The sequence below is a fragment of the Xiphias gladius genome, chromosome 6 (assembly GCF_016859285.1).
Source record: "Xiphias gladius isolate SHS-SW01 ecotype Sanya breed wild chromosome 6, ASM1685928v1, whole genome shotgun sequence".
NCBI lineage: Eukaryota > Metazoa > Chordata > Actinopteri > Istiophoriformes > Xiphiidae > Xiphias > Xiphias gladius.
This window is the reverse complement of record NC_053405.1, coordinates 1598147-1619651: the sequence shown is the minus strand read 5'-3', so window position 1 is coordinate 1619651 and position 21505 is coordinate 1598147. Positions and strand designations below refer to the sequence as shown.

The following is a 21505-nucleotide window of genomic DNA, read 5'->3' as shown; positions in this document are numbered from 1 at the left end:
AGGTGCTGGCAGGTGGATTTTGTTAACCTTGGACCGTGCCAGGCTAGCTGTTTCCCCCCGTCTCCAGTCTTTATGCTAAGCTAAAATAACCAGCTGCTGATCATCTAACATCTTACTCTTAGCAAGAGCCAAAACCTAACCAAGTACCATGCTGGCCCGACGATAGGATGACCCCCCCCCCCCTTCTGTTTTTGGGACAAAGACTTTTTCATGACAGGAAAGACTTAGAAACTGGTCCCATTGGGAAAGTGTCCGAGATCCCGTTAATCCAGCGAGAAGAGAGTCCTCATCGCTGAAGCCTTTTCTCTGGTAGAAGTGAAACATGAAACACAGTGATACCTAAACCCACATCAGCGTAACTCGTCTCTCAGTCACAGACTCACTCTGTCCTGTCAGACTGAGGCGTCAGAACCATTTCCTCTGACAGTCAGTATCCTCTGAGCTCGTCGTCTGTATCAGATTTTCTCCCTGGTTCATTTCTGCAGTGAAGACCTTCCGGAGACGCCGTGAGCTCAGAAGCTCCTGCGGGTTAAACTGGACGAACCAAACACTTTCAGTGCTGATGGACTCGAAAAGACTCACTATAACCGTGGGCAATGAAAAGACTCGCTAGCCTTGAACCGACCCATAATGCAACAGTCTCCGAAGCAGACCGTGTTACACCGGAGCTGTCTCCAATCAAAAATAAATTTAGTCTTATATTCAGGCCAATATGGTAAAACTGCTTTAAATCTTATAATACGTACTATCCCCCTCTCTGTCTTTAGGGATGTTCGTCTGTTGATCCTGGAACACTGTCGCTGGTCGGTCATTCAGAAGTATCAGGCCGTTATGAAGGGTCTGACCGTCGACGACCTCATGACCTTCGTCAGCGGGCTGAAGGCGGAGCTGTACACCGAGGGGCTGGTGCAGGGAAACTTCACCAGCACGGTGAGACAGAAAAAAAAAAAAAGATACTGCACTGAAAAAATAAACAACAGCCAGTTTAGAATAGTTCAACTTGTTCCAGAGTTACACTAAATCATAACTGGGCAACAGTCTACAGTCGTCCTTCAGATGGATGCTTTTGTTGGAGTTTTTCGGAATAATCATATCTACTTTTAAACAAACCTTTTTGTGAAAAGAGAGGTGTTTCTGTTTGTTTTTTTTCATAACTTGTTAAATACTAACAAACATGGAGGACGGTCGAGCTGCGACAGCAGCTAGAGTCACTTGCTGTGATCGCAGCGCGGGTGGGGGTCGCTCTTTGTTGTGACTGCTTGGACCCGACAGCCGGGACGGTTGAAACACCCCTCGTGATTATGGTTGCGGCCGCGGCTAACTGCTGATCTGCACTTACCTGGCTGGCCACCCTTTACAGCACCTGAAGACGAGGACACACGTTGAGCCAATGACCAATATGATGTGGGCGCGATGAGCGATCAGACTAAGTCGGACCGGGTCTGTTCCAGTCTGGGTCAGTTGGTGTAGACAGTGGGCAAATAAAGTCATATAGTGTGTGATGTTGGCCGACGAAAGGGTTGTTATGACAGACACGTGTGAGAGATGTGATACCAAAATACGCCACAGGAGTTGAGGATGAGGTTTACCACAACACCAGCAACAGTCATATCGATTCACTGCACCTGCACAACCCCTGCGTATAGTTACTGTAGTGTTGCATGAGCTGAGGTGATCGAAATCCCCACGTGCTATCAAATGTGCTCAATCTGTGTTGGCTAAAAAAACAAAGCAAGACAAAAAACCTCGTTATTGAACTGCAGCATCTTGACACAAACTAAATGCAAAATGCTGTATATTTACCATAACAAACACATGACTGCTGAACTCACAGAACTGAACAGATAGAGCCCCACTGCTTTGAAGTTACCGACGTGACGTTTCAGCGCTCCGACCGCAGCGAAGAGGCCGCCTGCTCACAGTGTGGTCACAGCGAGCGACTGCAGCTGCTGTGGGAGTTTGGCCCTGCTGTAAACGGAGCTGGCCTTGTTTGATTGGGCCTGGTCTGAAAACAGCGGACCCCAACAACAGACACACAATGAATATTCAGCTATGATCTCACAAAGGTCACACACACACACACACACACACAGAGGTCTTGTGACGTAGAAATTTTCTCTACAATGCTCCCAGTTAAAAAGTTTGAAAGTTCAGTTGTTGATCTGAAGCACGTTTTTTCCTCCAACAGGAGTCCAAGGAGTTTCTGCAGTACTTCATTGAGTGAGTATCCTGCTTCATTTATTTGTTGTTGGAGGTTGGAAGTTTTATTCAAAAGTGAGATTTCTGTCATCTGAGATAATAAACATTCACACTCTTAGATGCTTGAAAGCATAAACTGTAACTAAATTACAGTGTTTTTTAGAGGCTACTTAAACTTACACAGTGAATTCTCTAAACTGTAGCGATAAAACATGATTTCTACATTTTGCAACAATGGCATATTTCTAAAAGCCCTCAGCCACGCAGCCAAACTGGTTCCAGTTCAGTCCGGTGTGCGAAACGGGATGTTAACAGTCCCGTTTGTCTCTCTGCAGTAAGCTGCAGTTCCAGCCTCTGTCCGCCGAGGTCCCCGTCTTGTTCCGGGTGGTGGAGCTGCCTCAGAAAAATCACATCTGTAAGGTCAAATCTCTCAACAAGGGAGACGCCAACTCCGAGGTCACCGTCTACTTCCAGGTAGGAAGACGATCGCATCGACGCAGGTTCGCCACACTGACCTTTAAATCGCAGCCGCAGCTCAGATAAAACCACGGCTTCCAAAACTACATTTCCTGTTCATTCTCTCCTGAGGACGCAAACCTGCCACCTGTAACGTCTCTAAAGGATCAGGGTCTGAACATTCAGATAGTTTAAGCTTTAAATGCCAAGAATTTCCAGACATCGGCCCCTGCAGTAACAACAGTACAATGATGATGGAGAGAATTTCATTTGTGCTGCTACATCAACACTATTTATTTTTTTAGAAAGTGTCTCTGTTCCTCTGGATAATCCAGAGAAAACACTGGAGACGGTTTTCATAGGGACAATTTCCTCAGTAGAAACTGTTGACAGCGAAGTCCGATGCTTATTTTGAGACATTATTTCAGGAAAGACGATTTATTGTTACTTTTTTTTTTTTTTTTTTTTTTCCATGTTTTTAGTGCCACAAACCAGTGTCCAGTCCCTCCTATCGTACAGAGATCAAAACTGGCTACATAGCTGGAGTAGAAAAATATGTCTTTTTGTTATTTCAACGTTCATGGTTCAGCTTCATTGTCACTATACAACAGGAACGGGAATACAGGAACGACTATTTCAATATTTTAAGTCAAAAGAAAATAAAACAATAAAATAGGCAAAAGACAAGAATAAAGGATTAGAAGTAGCACTAAAGGAAGAATTAAGAAAGGGAAAGTGAATTACATTTACACGGATGGTGAATAAACCTTTAATAGAAGTTGTTATATTCTCTAGAGTTTTGATCCAGCTGAGAAACCTGGATCATTGACGCAGTGTCTCCACCACGTCACTGTCAGACAGGAGGAAAATGATCAGCCTCACTTCATATCGCGTTCTGTGGTGCTGCAGTTCTGCTGTTTAATCTGCTCTAAACCAGCCGGTGCCTCCTCCTCCCCTCCCTCCGTCCTGCAGGTCGATAAATTCAATTTTTAATCTGTGTCGTTGTGTGTAACTCTTCAATCTGTCTGTGCTGCAGTCGGGGCTGAAGAACCTCAGAGAGCACGCCCTGATGGAGCTGATGGTGGTGAGTGTTTCCTGCCAACTCACCAACACTTGTGACGAAATACTGTATTGGCCTAAATGTGAGACGCCGGGAGAGGCTTTCAACACGTGATCATTCGTCAGTAATCCACTGCGTTTCCCCTGCAGCTGCAAAACACACTTCATGACGTGTCAGGAATTCCTGTGGGTTATGACCAAACACCGAAAACAAGCTCGGAGTAACTTGCTTGACAAGCAACATTAAGGCTCAGCACTAAAAAAGAATATCTGATGTGGTGAATATGTTGATGTCTTGTCCTATAAACATCATTTCCTGACTTTGAAAAGTCAGCAGCGAAGATGATGTAATGTAACTGAAAATTAGAAATTCTTTTTTACTGTGGCCTTGAAAAAAAACCCAAAACATCTGATTCTGTTGTCACTTTTAAAATCAAACCAAGAGTAAAAAGTTCTTGTTCTATTTAAAAAAAAAAAAGAAAAAAAAAAAATGAAATGTGCATATCTCGGGCTTCTTCTGTTGCTGCAGAAAAGTCCTACATAAGTCTCTATAAGCTGTAAATCTGATGTTCCTGTTAATTTTAAGGAATTTTCTGTCCGTGTCCACAGATGCACATGGAGGAGCCCTGCTTCGACTTCCTCAGGACAAAGGAGACGCTGGGGTGAGTGTCGTTCAATTGTACCAAGCATACAGATCAGTCTCGCGCACTCGGAGCGTCTGTTTAATTACAGAACCTTTTAATGCAAGTCACGCCAGGCCCAGGGGAGACCTGAGCATTTCCCCGCCCCCCAAGGACGAGCAGTGCCAAACTGAACTGCTTTGGTTTTTAATCAAAAATCGGTATCAACAGGCGTCAGGTAGAGCACGGCTGTCCACAGTTTCCACTAACCTACCTAATGGACAGAAGAAAACAAAATAAAATGCAGGCATCTTACCTGCCTCCCAAACATAAACAGGAGAAAAAGCTGTCAACAACAACAACAACAACAAAAGAGGCGTCTCACCCCTACAGCTAACAGGACTGCGTTCACAAGATATTTACACTATTTACAGCAAAGATCTCTTGGCTGAACAGCACGACACGGTCTGGTTGGGAGTCAGGGGAAAAGGCGACGTGAAGCCGGCGTCGTCGGGTACCGTTTTAAAGTAGCCGCCATCAGTCTCGGTCCAATCGGCAGCCGCCACCTACAACTCGACATACCAGGAGAAAACACAGAACAGGTGAAGGGCCCCAGCCTCAGTCAGGGAGGGAGAACAGCATAAACACAAACACACTCACATGAGAAGATCGAATCACACACATGATGATCGATACTATGATCGTCTTGCTGCGACAGAACGGCGTCTGCTCCATAAGCGCTGGCATCCGCCTCCAACTTGAAGGGATCAGGTGCGGCCGGCACAGGCGCACGGCAAAGAGCAGCCCTGGCAGAATCGATGACTCCTGACACAAATACGCCAGCAAAACTTTTACAGAACAGTGTGTTTTAAAAACAAGCCTCTCTCTGATCCCGTGACCTCCAGGTACCAGGTGTACCCAACCTGCAGGAACACCTCAGGGGTGCTGGGGTTCTCTGTCACCGTGGAAACGCAGGCCACCAAGTTCAGGTGAGATGACGTCCGTGTTTGTTTCTGGGGAGCTCCAGACAGGATTACTGCACACAGCTGAGCCGTGAAAACCTCCGTCTTCTCCTCCTAGCACGGAGTTCGTCGAGGCAAAGATCGAGGAGTTCCTGGCCTGCTTCGGCGAGCGTTTGTCGGGTCTGAGCGAGGAGGCCTTCAGGACCCAGGTGACGGCTCTCATCAAGCTGAAGGAGTGCGAGGACGCTCACCTGGGCGAGGAAGTGGACCGCAACTGGTTCGAGGTCGTCACACAGCAGTACGTCTTTGACCGGCTCAACAAGGAGGTGAGACACGCACTGATAAATTTCACTTTCCAACAGTGGTACGTGTTTCAGTAAACTGTCATCACATGAAACATCTCGTGTAAACGCGCCCCTTGCGATGTCATGCAGTTTATCTGATTCCTAGTTGGACGAAACAGTCAGAACCACACAGTTTGTTTTGGTTGCTGTTGTTTATACCAATAGCCCAGCAGAGGCTAACTACACCATGCCCAGACGTAATAATCGTTAAGTGCATAGTACATCTGGTTTAAAAAAAAAAATATCTATCTTGCTTTCCTATTTTAAAACGGCATTAAAAAAAAAAAAAGTTCCTGAGCCTCAGAGTTTCTGTTGCTTGCGTTGCCAGGCAAAAAAATCTAGCGAAACAGGAAGGGGTTCATAAGGCTCGGCCACGAGGTTTTCATAGTCCAGAAAATCTCAAAACAGAGAGTAGTAAGCGAGTTTTCTCAGTTGGTTCAGTCACCTGTGTTACTGATCCACCTGGCAGGTGATAGGCCTAAATATTAAGAAACGACTCACAGTTTGTGGTGCATCCTGTTATGAATGAGTGATGTTTAAATCTCCGCTTAGTAAAAACACGAAACAAGCTTGGATTTACAAAAACTGTAGGTGGTGCCACCAGCTGCAGGTCTCCGGTTTGTGGTTCTAACCCGCTGCGGTCTCTGTTGCAGATCGAGGCTCTGAAGCTCTTCACTCAGGAGGAGCTGGTCTCCTGGTTCCTGGAGCACAGAAACACCAGCAGCAGGAAGCTCAGTGTGCATGTAAGTTAGTGTGATTGCGTTGCGGAAGTTCGGCAATCTCATTTCAAGTGCGAACCAAAACGGAAATCAACGGTCTGGTCTGTGGTGAAAAAGGCCTGTCGCTGTGTCCCGGAAGCCCAAGGTGACGTCTTCAAAAAGGTGTTGCTTTGTCCAAACACTAAGAGATTTTCAGGCCTTTGTGACAAAAGAGAAATAACTAACAATGAACTGATTATCTCAACAGTTGCATCATTTCAGCTCCGTATACTGTAGTTACAGTTTTCTTTATACCACATTTTTGTTGAATTAGCACAGAACGACGACGACAAAGCTGGGACTCCTCTGGCTTTAGCTTCTCAAACATGAAGATCTGCTGTTTTTTCTGTTTCATATCTTTGTAAACTGAATCTTTTTGGCTTTTGTGATGTTGGTCGGACAAAACAAGACATTGGAAGACGTCACTTTTTTTTCTTTTAAACAGCCATTTACTGATATTTTGTGGACTAAATGATGAATGCAAAATAATGATGATGATAATAATAAAGTTATTTGTAAAGCACTTTTCAAAACAGAGTTTCAAAGCGCTTTACACAGGAAGAACAAGCTAAAACGATTCAGCACAGTGAAAATGAAATAGACTAAAACACCCAACAGTAAAATACGATTGAAAAACGGACGTTAATAAAAGAGCCATACAAATAAAAAACCAACAAACCCCTTGTTTCAAAAATCCATCGTATGATGATAAAAGCTGGAAATGAGCTAAAGCTCCTGGAGCCGCGTCTTTAACACGCCTGTTTTCTGTCTCTGGTCAGGTGGTTGGTTTCGGGCTGGAGGAGAACGACCCGCCGGATCAGAGCGTCGTCTGCTGCCCGGACAGCCCTGACAACCCCCCCACCTCGGCCTACGGCGAAGTCAACGAGCTGACCTTCCTGTCGGCCTCATCGCCGTTGCTCCAGGACGCCGCGCTCATCGCCGACATCAGAGCGTTCACCTCCTCCCTCCCCCTTCACCCCTACCACAAAATCCTCAGCTAGGTCGCCCCCACTGCAGACCGACAGGAAACTCAAGAGAACGCCTCCTCGTTTCCTCTCTCTATATCAGAGATAATAAAGTAACCATGGCAACAGCTAGCATAATACAAATAATAATAATAATGATAATAATGATAAAAAACACACTGTTTGATCAACGAGGACACTATTGGACGGAGTGAAACCTGAGGGACGTTTCAGAGGTGTTGGTCACAATGATGCTGCATTCACTTCCTGGGAGAAAAACTGTACATCTGAGCTTCTTACCAATAAACTCGGTTTTCCGAGACGATGGATCCTGGGAATTTGAGTTTGTGACAAATTCTGGCAACCAATAGGAAAAACAGTTGAGCGTGAAGAATAATAGATGAAAGTTTGATAAACAAAAACTCACTGAGGCCGTTGCTGTGTTCAGCCAAACTGACCCGACTGCTGCAGCTAAGCCAGATGTACGAGCACGTTAGCGCCTCAGAGTTAGTGGAAGGAAGGCAGCTAACTACTGAGGACAGATTTTAGAAATATCAGTGTAGAGCAGTTAATCTAATGATAATCTGTTGATAACTTTCTCAATCGGTTGTTTTAAAAAATGTCTCCCACAGTCACCAAGAGCCTGAGCTGACGACTTCAAATGTCTTCTTTTGTCCAACTATTGATTATCAAAATAGTTGCCCTTTAAGTTTCTGTCAGTCGACTTATCAGTGTATTAATCTCTGCAGCTCTAAAACAGTGCGTGCTTTATCGTTTCTAGTCTATTTGGACTTTTGATTATCACAAAAATCTGTCTTTTGATACAGCGTAGCTCATATCATAGACCTACAACCATATCTCTGTCTCCTTACAATCTACTGCGGTATCAGTATTCTGCCAAATCTTTTGTCTAGTGCAGTTGTTAAGAAGCAAAACCCTTTTCCGATGTATTCGAACACTGGAATACGATACTGATCCTTAAAATCCCAGGATCGATCTTTGCGTTTGCACTTTCTCTCAGTAAACGTGCACTTCTGTCACGCGTCTGCAGGGGTCACCTGTCATGAGGAGCTTCAGTTCGGGCTGCGTGTGTAATACGTCTTCGTACTTTGTGGAAATCGAGTTATTACAGCCTCCGCGAAAAGGCCGTTGTAAGTTAAAACGCGCCGTAGGTGCCAGCTGCCGCGCGGGCCGCCCTGTGAACGGTGAGGTGACCGATTAGAGTCCGCGTGGACCCGCTGCAGTCTACCTGATGTGGACGTTTGTACCTGCGCTGACAGTCCACGCTGTAGCTGTACGGGACAATGTTTGGTTTTTAAAATGTGCAGAATGACGACGCCCTCGTAAGTGCTGCGGGTTTTTATTGTTTCTTAACTGTTCTGCACACGACGGCCTAAAACATATTGTGGGCGCATCATGTGTCGGCCGTTTGACATTTGCCAGGGAAAAGAAATCCTCGGTCTGCGGCTTTAGAACCGGAGTTTGGCCGACAATGTGACTTGACACAGTTTACTCTTCGAGGAAACAACAGTGTCGCTCACTTGTTGAATGTGGAAGAAATTCAAGTTCCCAGGATGAATTCTGAGAAAGGCTCTACGCGACACTGGCTCTTATCTGATGGGATGAACCCACCTCCTCAGTCTCTCAATCTGCAGTCAAATATGAACGGAAGCAGATGCGATCAATTTTCAGTTTAATTACACAATTTGGAAAGAGTTTGACACCAATGAGAGTCTTGCCTTCATAAGGTCATACGTGGTCCAAGATTTTATTCTTCAGAAATGATCCGTAGGAGTCTGCCGTCAGACTGAACTTTGACCTTCAAGCTTAATGCAACCGGGCCCGCAGAAGGCTTCGTTTCATTCAACTTAACGTACAGGGACCGCTGGTAGCAATGAAGGGATTTCTACAGGACTGACTAAACCGCAGCTTTAGGCCTGTAACAAACAACTATTTTCACTATCAGTTGTTTTCGTTATCGCCAGTCCAAAATCCAAAGATATAAAATTATAATGAAGACAGAGAAAGACAAATCTTCGTGTTGTAGAAGCTGGAACCAGATAATTTGTGGCATTATTGCGAGGAAAAATGACAATAACAACTGATCAATTCTTAAACTATTATATAGGAATTAAGTTTATACTGTTTAGCTTATGCTCTTTGAACTGTGAAAAGATTAGATTTTTCCCAGGTAAAGTGAATGCAGCGTGATGACTCAGGGCTCTGGTCTAAAATAAAGTCCATGACGAAAAACGACGAGAAGGTCAAACCACCATCTTCATGCCAGTATCACAGGCAACGCAACGGCCACGTGTTTTACTTCGTCGTCTCTGAGTTTACACATGTTCACACTGTGATGTTTCGTCAGTGGGCGACTGATATAAATGAAGAAATAAATGTATGGACTTGAACAGTGTCTGGTGGCCGGTGACACAGAGCTGTGACGTGTTTTGTCTCAGAATGTACTGCAGTAGTTTAATTCATCGCGTTTGCAGTTCAGTGACGATTAAAAGTACCTTGACTAAATCCCTGATGAAATGTTCAGCTGAGAGTCACGTTTTGAGTTTTCTGTCCTTAAATGATCATTTGAACAGTTTGTAACGTGTTTTTAAGAAGGGCTTGAAATTTGACTGTCATTTGTCTCTGGTTCAACCAGTTTTCACTGATATTTTCCACAATTTAAAGACATGCAGCAAATGGAGAATTACTGCTTTTCAGCCACGTCTCAGAGTCTTCATGAGCGGAAGGAGCCTGTTCAGTTGTTGTGAAGACTCGGGTCATCTCAGCCGAGCAAACTATGCAGATAAAACCCACCAGACGCAGTCGAAAGTTCCATAAAAATTTAGTAAGCGGGACTTGAGTTAAAGGGTAGTCCGAGATGTTACTGCTATAAAACTGGGGGACCGAGAGCGGAGCCTAGGTTTCCCATAATGCAATGTACCGTCTTTCATCAGAGCCTCCCTTCCTGGTAAACGGCCTCGTCCTTCAGCCTCCACACCTCCAGTCTGGATGTTGGACACCTGAAGACTCAGGCTCAGCACGTGGCTCGATTCTTCGATCAGAAACCGATCGGCAACGATCCCGATAGTCGATCGACGGTTTTACCCATCGCCGAGCACAAACACCGAACTTTCCCAGATGTGAGGGTCTGATGTACCCGTGTCATGTATGGAAGTAAACTGAACGTCTTTGGGTTTTGGTCATTTGGCTGAATTTAACATCACCACAGGTTGTGAAATCATAACCAGAGTTTTTCACTACTCTCTGACAATTAATGGTTTCACTGAGAGAAGAATCTGCGGCTTAGATCGACATGAAAATGCCTTTTTGTCGCGGCCGTGCTTTGGGCTGAGGAGAACTGACCGGCAGACTGATCTTCATGTGCAAAACTGGTGAAGAGCCACTTCCAGATGTCTGGGTATTAATCTCATTGACCTCGGCCTGTAATGACGCACATGTGGTCGAAGGAATAGTCGCTTAACTTGTTAGTTGATCGACAGAGAATTAATCGGCAGCTACTTATTTATTTATAAAAAATAACCGATTAAGGATTTTTCTGGTTGATTTTCAAGCAAAATGCCGAACCAACCGACCCCTTTGGTGAAGCTTCTCAGATGTGATCATGTTCAGGTTTTCTTTGTGGGTTTTGGTTTCTAGCTGTCGTTGAGTCTGAAAAACTCCGGGAACTATTTTATTGAGCGGAGGATTAACTGATTAACCCTGAGAACAATCTGCAGATTGATGGATAATGAAAACAAGTGTTGGTTGAAGCCCCGGTTAGCAGATCAATTCTTTTGGCTCTAAAATGTCAGACACAAAAACCCGAGGTGACTTTTTTCAAATTGCTGGTTTTCTCCGACCTGATGAATGAAAACAGCGATTTTTGCTTGACGGACGACTCAGGATTATTTCATTATCACAGCAGCTAATTGATTAATTCCTGTAGACAGACTAATCAATATATCGACCGTTCATTTTGTCTCAGTGTTGAACCTCGGCCGTCCATCAACAGAGAAATTACCGATAATCGATTCATCGTTTCTGTAAATTTTTTCAAGCAAAAACGCCAAATATCCTTTGTTCAGCTTTTCAGTTGCGGAAAACCAGATCTGTTTTATCTGTTTTCAGGTGAGGCAGTTTCTTACTGATGAGGCTCACTGGTGCGCACCGCTTCACAGTTTTCAGATTAAGAGTTCACATAAAAAACATGTTACACACACACACACACACACATATATATATATGTATATATATATATGTATATATATATATATATATGTATATATATATATGTATATATATATATATATATATATATGTATATATATATATATATATATATATGTATATATATATATATATATATATATATATATGTATATATATATATGTATATATATGTATATATATATATATACATACATACATATATATATATATACATACATACATACACACAGTCTGAGACCACAGTCCCATTCAAGTGAAGGGGGAAAGTGGTCTCAGACTTTTGGACTCCACTGTGGTGTGTGTGTGTGTGTGTGTGTGTGTATGTGTATGTGTGTGTGTGGTGGAGGAGCTCAGCCCTGCCTCCTGCACAGCAGAGAGAGAATGAGTCGAGACTGAACCCAGGAGCAGGAGTCAGATGAGAAACAGGACGTTTCCACCGCGCTGCTCTAAATCTAATTTCGAACCTGCTCCCGCTCGCAGCAGGGTTTTGCCGAAAGACTGAACTTTGAAACTGCTGTAACAGGAAGTGATGTGGGAGGGACGGGCTTAAGCAGCACAGGCAGCAGTTGTGCAGTTCCTCTGAGTGCAGACAACATGGAGGGTGTCGGCTTCACCGTGTAGTGCAGACGTCCTCGCTGCCAAAACCTCCGGTAGACGGATGACTGAGATGGTGAGGAGCCAAGATCCAGTGTGAGGAGGAGCCCGGTGACCTCCGGAGGCGAGAAGTTCACCGACTCCTGCTTCATGTGTACAAGCTGAACGATCGCTGCTTCTTCTTCCTCTTCATTCAGGTCTGTTGACCCCTTTTATTATCAGTTTGTATTTAGTCTGAAGGCAAAGTTCAGAGCTTTAGACCTCAGGCCGGTATCTGGTTTAAGTAGCAGCTCACCCAAAAAACCTTTTTGTCCCCGATTACACGTTTTTCACGGCAAAAGAAAACCAAAAACAAACAAACTAACTTTGTTCTAAGGTCCTCGGGTCCAGGGGTCGTCAACTAGATCAGGACTACCCTGAAGGCAGGACTTCAGGCCGACAGAGTAGACGAGCCGGCGCTCTGATGCTGCAGATGCAGACTCTCAAACTGCTCAAACATCAGGGCAAGTGCTGAATTTGTGTCCTACCCCGCTGAACCGGTTGGGTGGAGGCTGACAAGCGGAAACACACTGAGCACGGCTGATCAGAAAAGTGAATTCGGTGAGGTTTAAGAAAAGAAAACACACACACACACACACACACACGTTAAAACCAGGATGAAAATGATCACATGAAGGTCAGAGGAAAACAACCAGGGCTTCATGCAGCTTCATGACAAGGTAACACGCATAAAAGAGACGTTGTATTGATGCAGGGTGATGTGAACCGATCCTGGGATCGAACAGTTCGGTTGAGACTGTCCCGCCACGACAACCGTCTCCGTCTTAACGAGGCCTCTCAAACGACACCGAGTTCGCCCGGGTCCGGTACCTCCCGCTTCCGGTTCGCTCGTTCCGTACCTCGTTGGTCCCCGCCCCTTGCGCACATACCGTGCGATGTACGTTAATTTTACCGGGAGAGGGCGAGTCGCTGAGCCGAAGTCGACGTAGGCGTCAGTTTGAGCTCCCCGGCGAACAAACTTCGACGGCCCAGCGGAGCCGGCGCGAAGCTTCGCTGCCGTGACAGGCGAAAGCGCAGGAGCCCGAGCCTGTCGTACGACGTCGGCAGCAGAGCGCCCCCCCGACGCCGTGTATGAGCAGCCACTGTCCCGCCAACCGGGGTCACGTTACCTGTCAACAAGCCCTAAAGGCGTGTCCTCCTCTCTCACTCCGGGTCTATGATGACATGGAGATCTCGATGCATCAGCACAAGAAGGAAAAAAAAACAAAACAGCAACGTGTGAATGTGGCGAATAATAACTGAACTTAATATTCAAATATACAATATCAATATTCCCACACTATCTTATGGCAGTCGTGCGTGTATGTGTGTGCTTTCTCAATAAGGGGATCGGGGAAACTTGTGGGGGGCTAAAGGTTCAACAAGCTTTCAGCCCTGGTGGGGTCACAGACACAGGCTGCAAGGCCCACAGGGCGCTTTGTTCTACGCTGGGGCTCGGGAAGTAGAGCGGGTGATCGGCGGTCCGATCCCTTGCTCCTCCGGTCCGCATGTCGAGGTGTCCCTGGGGTCCGTTTGCCATTTTACCTCCATTCTCTCTAGGGCGAATCTTTCCGTTTACAGGTGCAAGGTACAACACCCACAGGAGCCCCCAGCCCAGTAAGGACTCCCCATCCTACCGTGACGGCCTGCCGCACCCAAAAAATGGCACAACACCAACACAGCTGACACGGATCAGACCAGACGTGCTGGAAGCGAAAAGCCGGGCGGGAAACGCCTCTCTCCGTTTCCACGAACCTCAGTCTTCTTCCTCCCCAGCCGTCGACTCCAGCGCTGAGGGTCTTGGCTGCGTCAGGACAGATGTGCGGTTTATCACGACACTGCGTGTTTTGACGGTGGTGCTCTACTGTTTCAAAGATTGCGGAGATATAACACGTTTAAGTGCTTTCTTATGGCGTCGTATGGTTCAGTGGATGAGCCTGATTCATATCCGAAGTTGATCAGTTGTAACTGGAATTTAGTAAAGACACACCCGGCCCCATCATCGCTCTTTCAGCCAAATGGCGACTTTACCTCCTTTTCATTTAAAGCATTTTGGCTCCATAATTCCTGGTTTCACAGTAAAAACGCAGTGAAGCACACAGTCAGCTCGTGCTTTGAAATGCTCTCGCTCGCTTTCTTGCCCAGAGGCTGATGAAACGTACGACACCTCAGTGTAAAAGTTTCCACCACAAGAACAAAAACGTCGTGAGCAAAATGTACTTAAAGCCTTAAAAGCAAAAGTAGAAGGGCTGGATAATATTGTGTTATTACTATTGTTGATGTGTTAGCGTATAAGCAGCATTGTAACGTCAGTGGAGATATTCAAGAAGCAGATCATTTGAACCACTTTATCTACTTAAACGATTATTTTCATTATCGATTGATCTGCCAGTTATTTTCTTCGTGTTTTAACTTTGACATCTTTTTTCCTACCGCTCCTTTCGTTATTTTCATTTTTCTCATGCCGCTGTTTCACTTTCAGTTGATCCAAAATGAGCAGCTCAAAAAAGAAGCCACAGCCTACGATTGAAAAATGGACGAAGGAAGAGGTCCACCGGTGGCTGATGACAGAGGTCAAAGTTCATGGCGCTTGTGCGGACAGATTCATTGAAGAGGAAGTGCTGGGGGAATATTTAGTTCACTTCAAAAAGAAAGATATATTGGACTTGGGAATCAAACACGGTCCAGCCGTCAAAATCACATCTTACCTGGAGAGTCTGAAAGACGGCTCACGACACGAGCCAAAGTTCCCGGCATACGTGCAGAACTGGACTAAGGAGCAGGTGACCCAGTGGCTACTGCAGTATGTGAAGATATATGGCAAATATGCAGAACGGCTCCAAGAGGAAGATGTGTCGGGGGATTGCCTCGTTTGCTTCAAGAAGCAGGATTTTCTGGATTTGGATGTGAAAAGCGGTCCTGCTGTTAAGATTCTGGCAGAACTCCACCAGCTGAACGAGAAACTAGAGCTGACACTGGATCCCACCCTCCACCCCAGCCCGGACAAAAAGGAAGCTCCAAAACCCACTCATCCTGAACTGAGTCTGGCTCAGGCCAAAGCGACCGAACAAACAAAACCACACAGCGAAACACAATCAAAAGCAGATGAAGTGGTGAGAAATGAATCTGAAAACGCTCCGCTGCCGTCGGGGAAGGCCTCAGAGAGGAAGGAAATCCAGCAGCCAAAGCCACAGAGCCTGGGGGTCAAGAGGAAGAAAAACGTTGTGGTAAAATTTCTATTTCGTTGTATACATCAAAGTATATCAAATATTGTATCCAGCCTTTTAATAGAGCTATCAAAATAGTGACATCACAAATAAGACAAAAACCTAAGCTGTTAGTACATCTTTAGAAACACGTACAGGCACAACAAACCACCTGTATTTTTACCAGATATAGACAGTGATTCAATCATAGAGTTCACATTAGATATTCACTTTCTTCCTGCAGACCACAGTCCTACCAAACAAATCCAAGATCAGTGTGGAGATCCAGAGAACCCTAGAAGACCTTGTAAAAGACGACCTGAAAATGTTTCATTTCTACCTACAAGAGTCTTTTCCTCGGGGTAAACTGGAGGGCAAGGACACCGTGGACACCACGAAGTTGATGACTGACCGCTACGGAAACGAGGGGGCGTTACAGCTGACGATAGACATCCTGAAACACATCAATCAGCGCGATCTTGCTGGTCAGCTGGAAAAGAGCACGGGTAAGACAACCAATGTAGAGATTGGTTTTTAATTAGTGTGTAAGTTGTGTTTATAACTGAATTTTCTTTTTCGTAGTTGGCATTGTGCTGATAATCTGCATTATTTTGTGATGTTTTCTTTCCCAACAAATGTCATTAAAAGACCAAAATCACTGAAACAATGCATTGACTTCCTCAAACCGCACTGTTACACTGGGTTCTGCTGCCCCAGACGCTCACTACAGCACCTACTGTGGATTAGTCCGCCGCTGCTAGTGAGCTACGGTGAACGGCTGTTTTAGGAAATCACTTAGTCCGCTCTAATAACGAAACCATATACGTCCGTGATCTATTTTTGAGATTGAAGTCTACGGTAGGAACCACTGGGCCTGGAGCTGAAAGCCACTTACAGGGCAGGACAGTGCTGAGGGATGGAGTGAGACGTTGTTGTTTTTGGGTTTTTCATGGGATTGACTGACAATAAGAAGAATATAGAATAACACCAGCCAGTCCAACAGAGAGAACTTGTGATGTGTCTTTTTTTTGGTATTTTTCATTTAATAATGCATCCATTTTACTGTTCACACAGGTCAATTGAAGTGTCTTTCAAAAGAAGTTCTGAAGAAAGAAGCAAACCAGGGGGAAAAACTAAAGAATTTGTTAACTTGTGGTGGAAACTCACTTGACAACTACGATAGATTTGTTGTTGTTGTAAACAAGAGCAGCCGAGACCAAGTGCAGTATCTCCAGTTTCTGAGTAAGTTGAAACTCTTCTCTGTGTTAGACTTTGACCCCAACTCTGCTGTTCCAGGTGGACTGTGTCATTCCTATAGAGAGTCGAGGATGGCCAATCTGCATACCCCGTCACAGTATCAAGGACAGACAGACGCAGTAATAAAGAACCTTAACCTCTATAAACAGACCAGCTGGGTTTTCTGTAATGGCAGACATGACCTTGACAGCAACTCAAACATGGAGTTAGACTATAAGAACTGGCTGAGGAAATCTTGCAGAGATGTAGAACAGTTGGTTTCATTCATTTGCAACCCTGAAGTTCTTCTCCACGGCAGGAGTCTCATCATTTTCCTTCTGCTTTCACCTGTGGACACAGAGAAAGATCCAATCTTTGACACTTACAAGTCTTTCATAAAACACACTGAGGAGGAAAGCATCATCACTATTTGTGAATCTCGGAGCACATATGAGAAGTGGAAGGAGCTGATACAAGAAAAGTGTGAATTTGACATCGACCATCTATCCGTAAATGAACTAACCCTAAGTGAGGTCAATGGTACTATAATGGCACTGGGGCCATTGAATCAGTCATCTGGACGACTGCTCCCCTCTTCTGGTTCCAGCGTTGTTGTCCTGAAACAGAAGGATGAAGATTTCATGACTGCTCTGGATATTTTGTGTGTGAATCAGTGTGAAAACACGTATGATGAATACAGCCAAGAGTTTAAAGAATTCAGAATCAAAGTCGAGGAGGAATTCTACAGAGGAGGCAAGGTCAAATGGTGGAACTTCTACTTCTGTGACAAAGACAAACAGAAGTCATTTGTCAAGCGGGACAAGCATGAAAATGTGAAGAAGATGATCCGATCTCAGTTGAGAGATTTAAACAACATGTGTGTTCTGCTCAATCTCTTCCACCATCCGGGGTGTGGTGGTACCACCTTGGCTATGCATGTGATGTGGGATCTGCGCCAAGAGTTCAGATGTGCTGTGCTGAAAGACAATGCTCTGCCAAAGAAAGAAGTTGCCATTCAAGTCAGAAGGCTCATGAATCTCGAGAGTGAGAAACCATCTCCAGTTCTGCTTTTGGTTGATGATTCAAAAGAAACCGAGAATTCTCACGATCTTGTGAACTGGATACGTAAAGCTGCAGTAGAGGATAGCTTGAACGTAAATCTGGACGATACACAAAACTGCAAGGTCATCATCCTCAGCTGTGTTCGGTCCCATAGCCCAAAGGAGCAATACAGACAGCACAATCCGACGCAAAGTCAATACATAACGGCTTCACTGACACAAGAAGAACAGAGGGAGTTTGAAAAGAAACTGAAAGAGCTCAGAGAAACTCACGAAAAACCCGAAAACTTTTACAGCTTCATGATCATGAAGAGCAATTTCGACAAAAAATACATAGATGACCTTGCCCGTTACACACTGGAGAACTTTGATTTCAGCACAAAGGAGGCCCAACTGTTTGCCTCTCTAGCCTTACTTAACACCTACGTGGCAGAGTCTGAGATCTCGCTCTCCCTCTCTGAGGATTTTTTTGGGATGAAAATGATTCGTTGGCAAGAGGACAGCGTGTTGGACAGATTGAAGCCATATTCAAACTTTCTCATCATAGACACAGTCGAAGAATGGGGAGGATACAAAGGAATCCGAATCCTTCATCACTCCATAGCATCTGCATGTCTGGAAGAGCTGGAGAGGAGTTGCTACTTAAAAGTAAGCGATATCGCCATGGGGATTCTTCACTGTGATCTGTTCTTCAGTGTTGGAGTTGTCAAACACAGACTGATGCTCTCGATTCAACGAATGTTGATCGAAAGGCAGCGCAGGAAAGATGGAGATGAGAGAGAACCATTTTCTCCTTTCATAGACAAAATCCACAGCCAGCAAGGGAGACAGACTGTCCAAGAAATCTTTGTGAAAGCGTCATCCAGGTTTGTGACTAGCGCGTCTATTCCTCAGGCGCTGGCGAGATATTTGTACATCAATGAGCGTGACTTCCCAGAGGCTCTGAAGTGGGCCGAGAAGGCCAAGAACATTAAACAAAACCCATATACATTTGACACGATCGGGCAAGTCCACAAAAGCAATTTAAAGTCTAACATCCACAGAGAAAAGCAGGAGACGTCACTCAATGCAGAAGACTTGAACGCAGACGTTAAAATAGCAGATCATGCTATCAGAGCATTTAAAAGGGCGCAGGAGCTGGCAAATACAGAGGATGAACCTGAGGAGGAAGCAGCTGATGATGAGTCGGAGGACTATCCCAGAAAGTCATATAATGTTTATGGCTATGTCGGTGTGCTGGAAATTGCTTTCCTGGTCTTTGAGATATTGGGCAGATTGCCATTCTTTGAGGAGAGTGATCCAATAAAGAAGAAGTACCTGCAGAGCTTTCTGCAGAAAGTGATCCCGATCACCAGCGTGTACAAGAAGGACAATGAGCTCAACAACAGATATGTGGAGATCATCAAAGAACACGAGCACTTTCTCCTCAATTTGAAAACTGAAGTAAAAGAAACATTTGAACTTCTGGACTGTTACTTCACGTATATAAAAGGGAACAATTCAGAATTTGATTCAAAGAATCGTTGGACCGTCTGCGGACACTTCAAAAAGTACGTAACTCTTTTTTGCAATGCACCAGAGGAAATAAAAAAAGAACGACAAAACAATCCTAACCTCAATTTGAAAATTGATGTCGAGGAACGAAGATTGTTTCTTGAAGAGAAACAAGCCGATACCTTTGCTGGTATTCTTCAGCATCTGGACAAACCTGCCAAAGAAATTGAGAAGATCACAGAATGCTATGCGTTCTTGCAACACCAACAACAATTTGTCAACAAAAAGCAAAAGACAAAGGAAACAATCAATTACATTTTGTCAAACATAGTTCTTTACCTTCTGAAACCAAAATCGAAACATGTAAAGAGTTACACCTTTCTCTATGGTCTACTGTTGAAAACTCTGCAAGATGTAGGACTTGGGTATCCTTTCCCAGACCCATACTACCTGGCTCTCCTGTTGCTCTGGCCAAGTCCTACTCAGGAAAACACAGAAATTGGTACATATGTGAAAACAATTCGAAACTCATCTCGCAAGCGCCTGACTTTACTGTTTCGAAACAGGAGCACTGTTGCCCACCTCTACTTGGGGAAAGACGAGGGACTCAATAGGCTTGTTTCTAAACCCCAATTAGATGAGAATTTTAAAGACATGCGCCGGGATGCCTTGGCACAACTTTGGCGGAACGGAGATATATTTAAAGACAAAGCAATTATCAACCGTCTTCATCGAGTCAGTGGAACCATTGAGCAAGGAGAGGTGTTTGCCAATTATGGAAAACTGAAAATCCCTGTGCGCCCGGCTCTTATTGCTGGTATAAGAAGTGGTTTCAGCACTGAAAAGGTTTCTTTCTACCTTGGTTTTGCTATCAATGGACCACTTGCTTATGATATCCAGTATGAAAACTAGGGTAGTTACTTGCAGAAAAAAGTACGACACAGACACTAAGACATGAACTGAACAGCATGGACGAGAAGTGTACCCAGTGACTCACTGGACACACAGCAAGACCAAATAAAAATCAATTACTTATTGCAGGGATAAAATCCAATCCAATCCTGGCTGTGTATGTATGTATTTTTCTATTCTTTTTATATAATTTCATCTTATTTTATAATTTATCATTTATACAATTTTTGTCACTTTTTTCTCAGAGGTTTTGGTTGTTTGGTTTTTATTGTTCTGTCTCAGACAGACAACGTTGCAGTGCCATTAACACCAGGGACAATGAAAAGCTCTCAAATATCATAACGCTAAATAAACTGTTGCTCATTTTCTTGAAGACAGAGAGATCGAGAACCGCCGATCTAGTACTCGGTAATTTTGTGTTTTCTGTTTGACCGTAAAACATGACTTGGTCATTTTGTATTGTTTAGTTAACAGGGGAATGGTGAATTACATTAATTGTGGCAGATATAGTTAAAACATGACTGAATGAAAAGTAAGACAGATTGCAGGGCTAAATGCTAATCCTGTAGCACTAGCTGTATATACATGTGTGTTTTTATATTATTTGGGTCATTTCATCTTTTGATTTTTGTTTTTATTTTTTTGTTTTTTTTTTCACATTTCTTGTAGTTTTTTTGTTGGTTTGTTTTTACAGCTGTCTTTTGCAGATGTAGCACTGAAATGTTCACCAAGCAGTCTTCTATTAATTTATCTGTAAGTGGAAATATTACAGTAGTTTACAGTGAAAATAAAGAGTTTTTCTTTTTCTTGAAGACGAGGAGATCAAGGAGCTCTGGCGCTCCCAGATGCACAATGCATTTACTGCACCAGATAAGCAGTAGCTAAAAGCTGATTTTCATCTGTAGTCGCAGGGATGAGGCCACCAGCGATGCACAGGTCGACAGAGTACAGGGTAACTGTCACTTGTGCTGGATTTAGCCAATCCAATTCCAAGCACTTAATGAACAAGAGTAAATGTGACCAAAATGGAACGAGTAACTCCTGTTTTTGTGTAAGAAGTTATTGATTGAGCAAGCAGATAAGGTTATCGATAAAGATGTTACAGTAGCAAATGTTTGATATAAATGTTTCATATGTAATGGTAAAATCTGGAATAAAAGCTCATATCTTTTGTATTTTAGTTATTGTTGTTATTCATTGTCGTTAGTAGGACCGGTTACAGTTGGAATCTTGACTGGCTTAGTGTGTCAAGTGCGTGATAAGGCTTTAAAAAAAAAATCATTAAATTGTCTCAATGAATTATCGGTTTTTATTTATGAATTCTTTGTTTGAACGTAGAGACTCTATCCTTTTTCCGTTTTCTCAGAGCT

General features: G+C 44.1%; 2 protein-coding genes across 3 annotated transcripts in view; both read left to right on the top strand.

Annotated features, from left to right (window-relative positions):
* The window catches only part of nrd1b (nardilysin b (N-arginine dibasic convertase)), a 30286-nt gene extending 20507 nt beyond the window's left edge, over positions 1-9779 (top strand). The window contains exons 23-31 of the mRNA XM_040127862.1: positions 768-930; positions 2189-2220; positions 2535-2673; positions 3692-3739; positions 4324-4376; positions 5240-5323; positions 5415-5622; positions 6294-6383; positions 7178-9779. Coding sequence (XP_039983796.1) covers positions 768-930; positions 2189-2220; positions 2535-2673; positions 3692-3739; positions 4324-4376; positions 5240-5323; positions 5415-5622; positions 6294-6383; positions 7178-7399 — 1039 coding nt within the window. The 3' untranslated portion in view covers positions 7400-9779. The remainder of the gene's footprint in view (positions 1-767; positions 931-2188; positions 2221-2534; positions 2674-3691; positions 3740-4323; positions 4377-5239; positions 5324-5414; positions 5623-6293; positions 6384-7177) is intronic.
* A 2406-nt stretch (positions 9780-12185) lies between these two features.
* LOC120790540 (sterile alpha motif domain-containing protein 9-like) lies at positions 12186-21505 on the top strand. 2 transcript variants are annotated; one of them, XM_040128170.1, is made up of 5 exons: positions 12186-12384; positions 12564-12787; positions 14709-15453; positions 15677-15938; positions 16507-21505. In XM_040128170.1, exons 3-5 carry the CDS (start codon positions 14719-14721, stop codon positions 20133-20135), a joined length of 4626 nt encoding a protein of 1541 aa, XP_039984104.1. In that variant the 5' UTR covers positions 12186-12384; positions 12564-12787; positions 14709-14718; the 3' UTR covers positions 20136-21505. The 2 variants fall into 2 exon arrangements, with proteins under 2 accessions (XP_039984104.1, XP_039984105.1); XM_040128171.1 differs by lacking the exon at positions 12564-12787.

Coding starts and splice junctions, on each gene's coding strand:
- LOC120790540 (XM_040128171.1), top strand. CDS start 14,719: ATGAGCAGCTCAAAAAAGAAGCCACAGCCTACGATTGAAAAATGGACG. Junction 15,454..15,676: donor AGAGGAAGAAAAACGTTGTG/GTAAAATTTCTA, acceptor TTCTTCCTGCAG/ACCACAGTCCTACCAAACAA. Junction 15,939..16,506: donor TCAGCTGGAAAAGAGCACGG/GTAAGACAACCA, acceptor CTGTTCACACAG/GTCAATTGAAGTGTCTTTCA.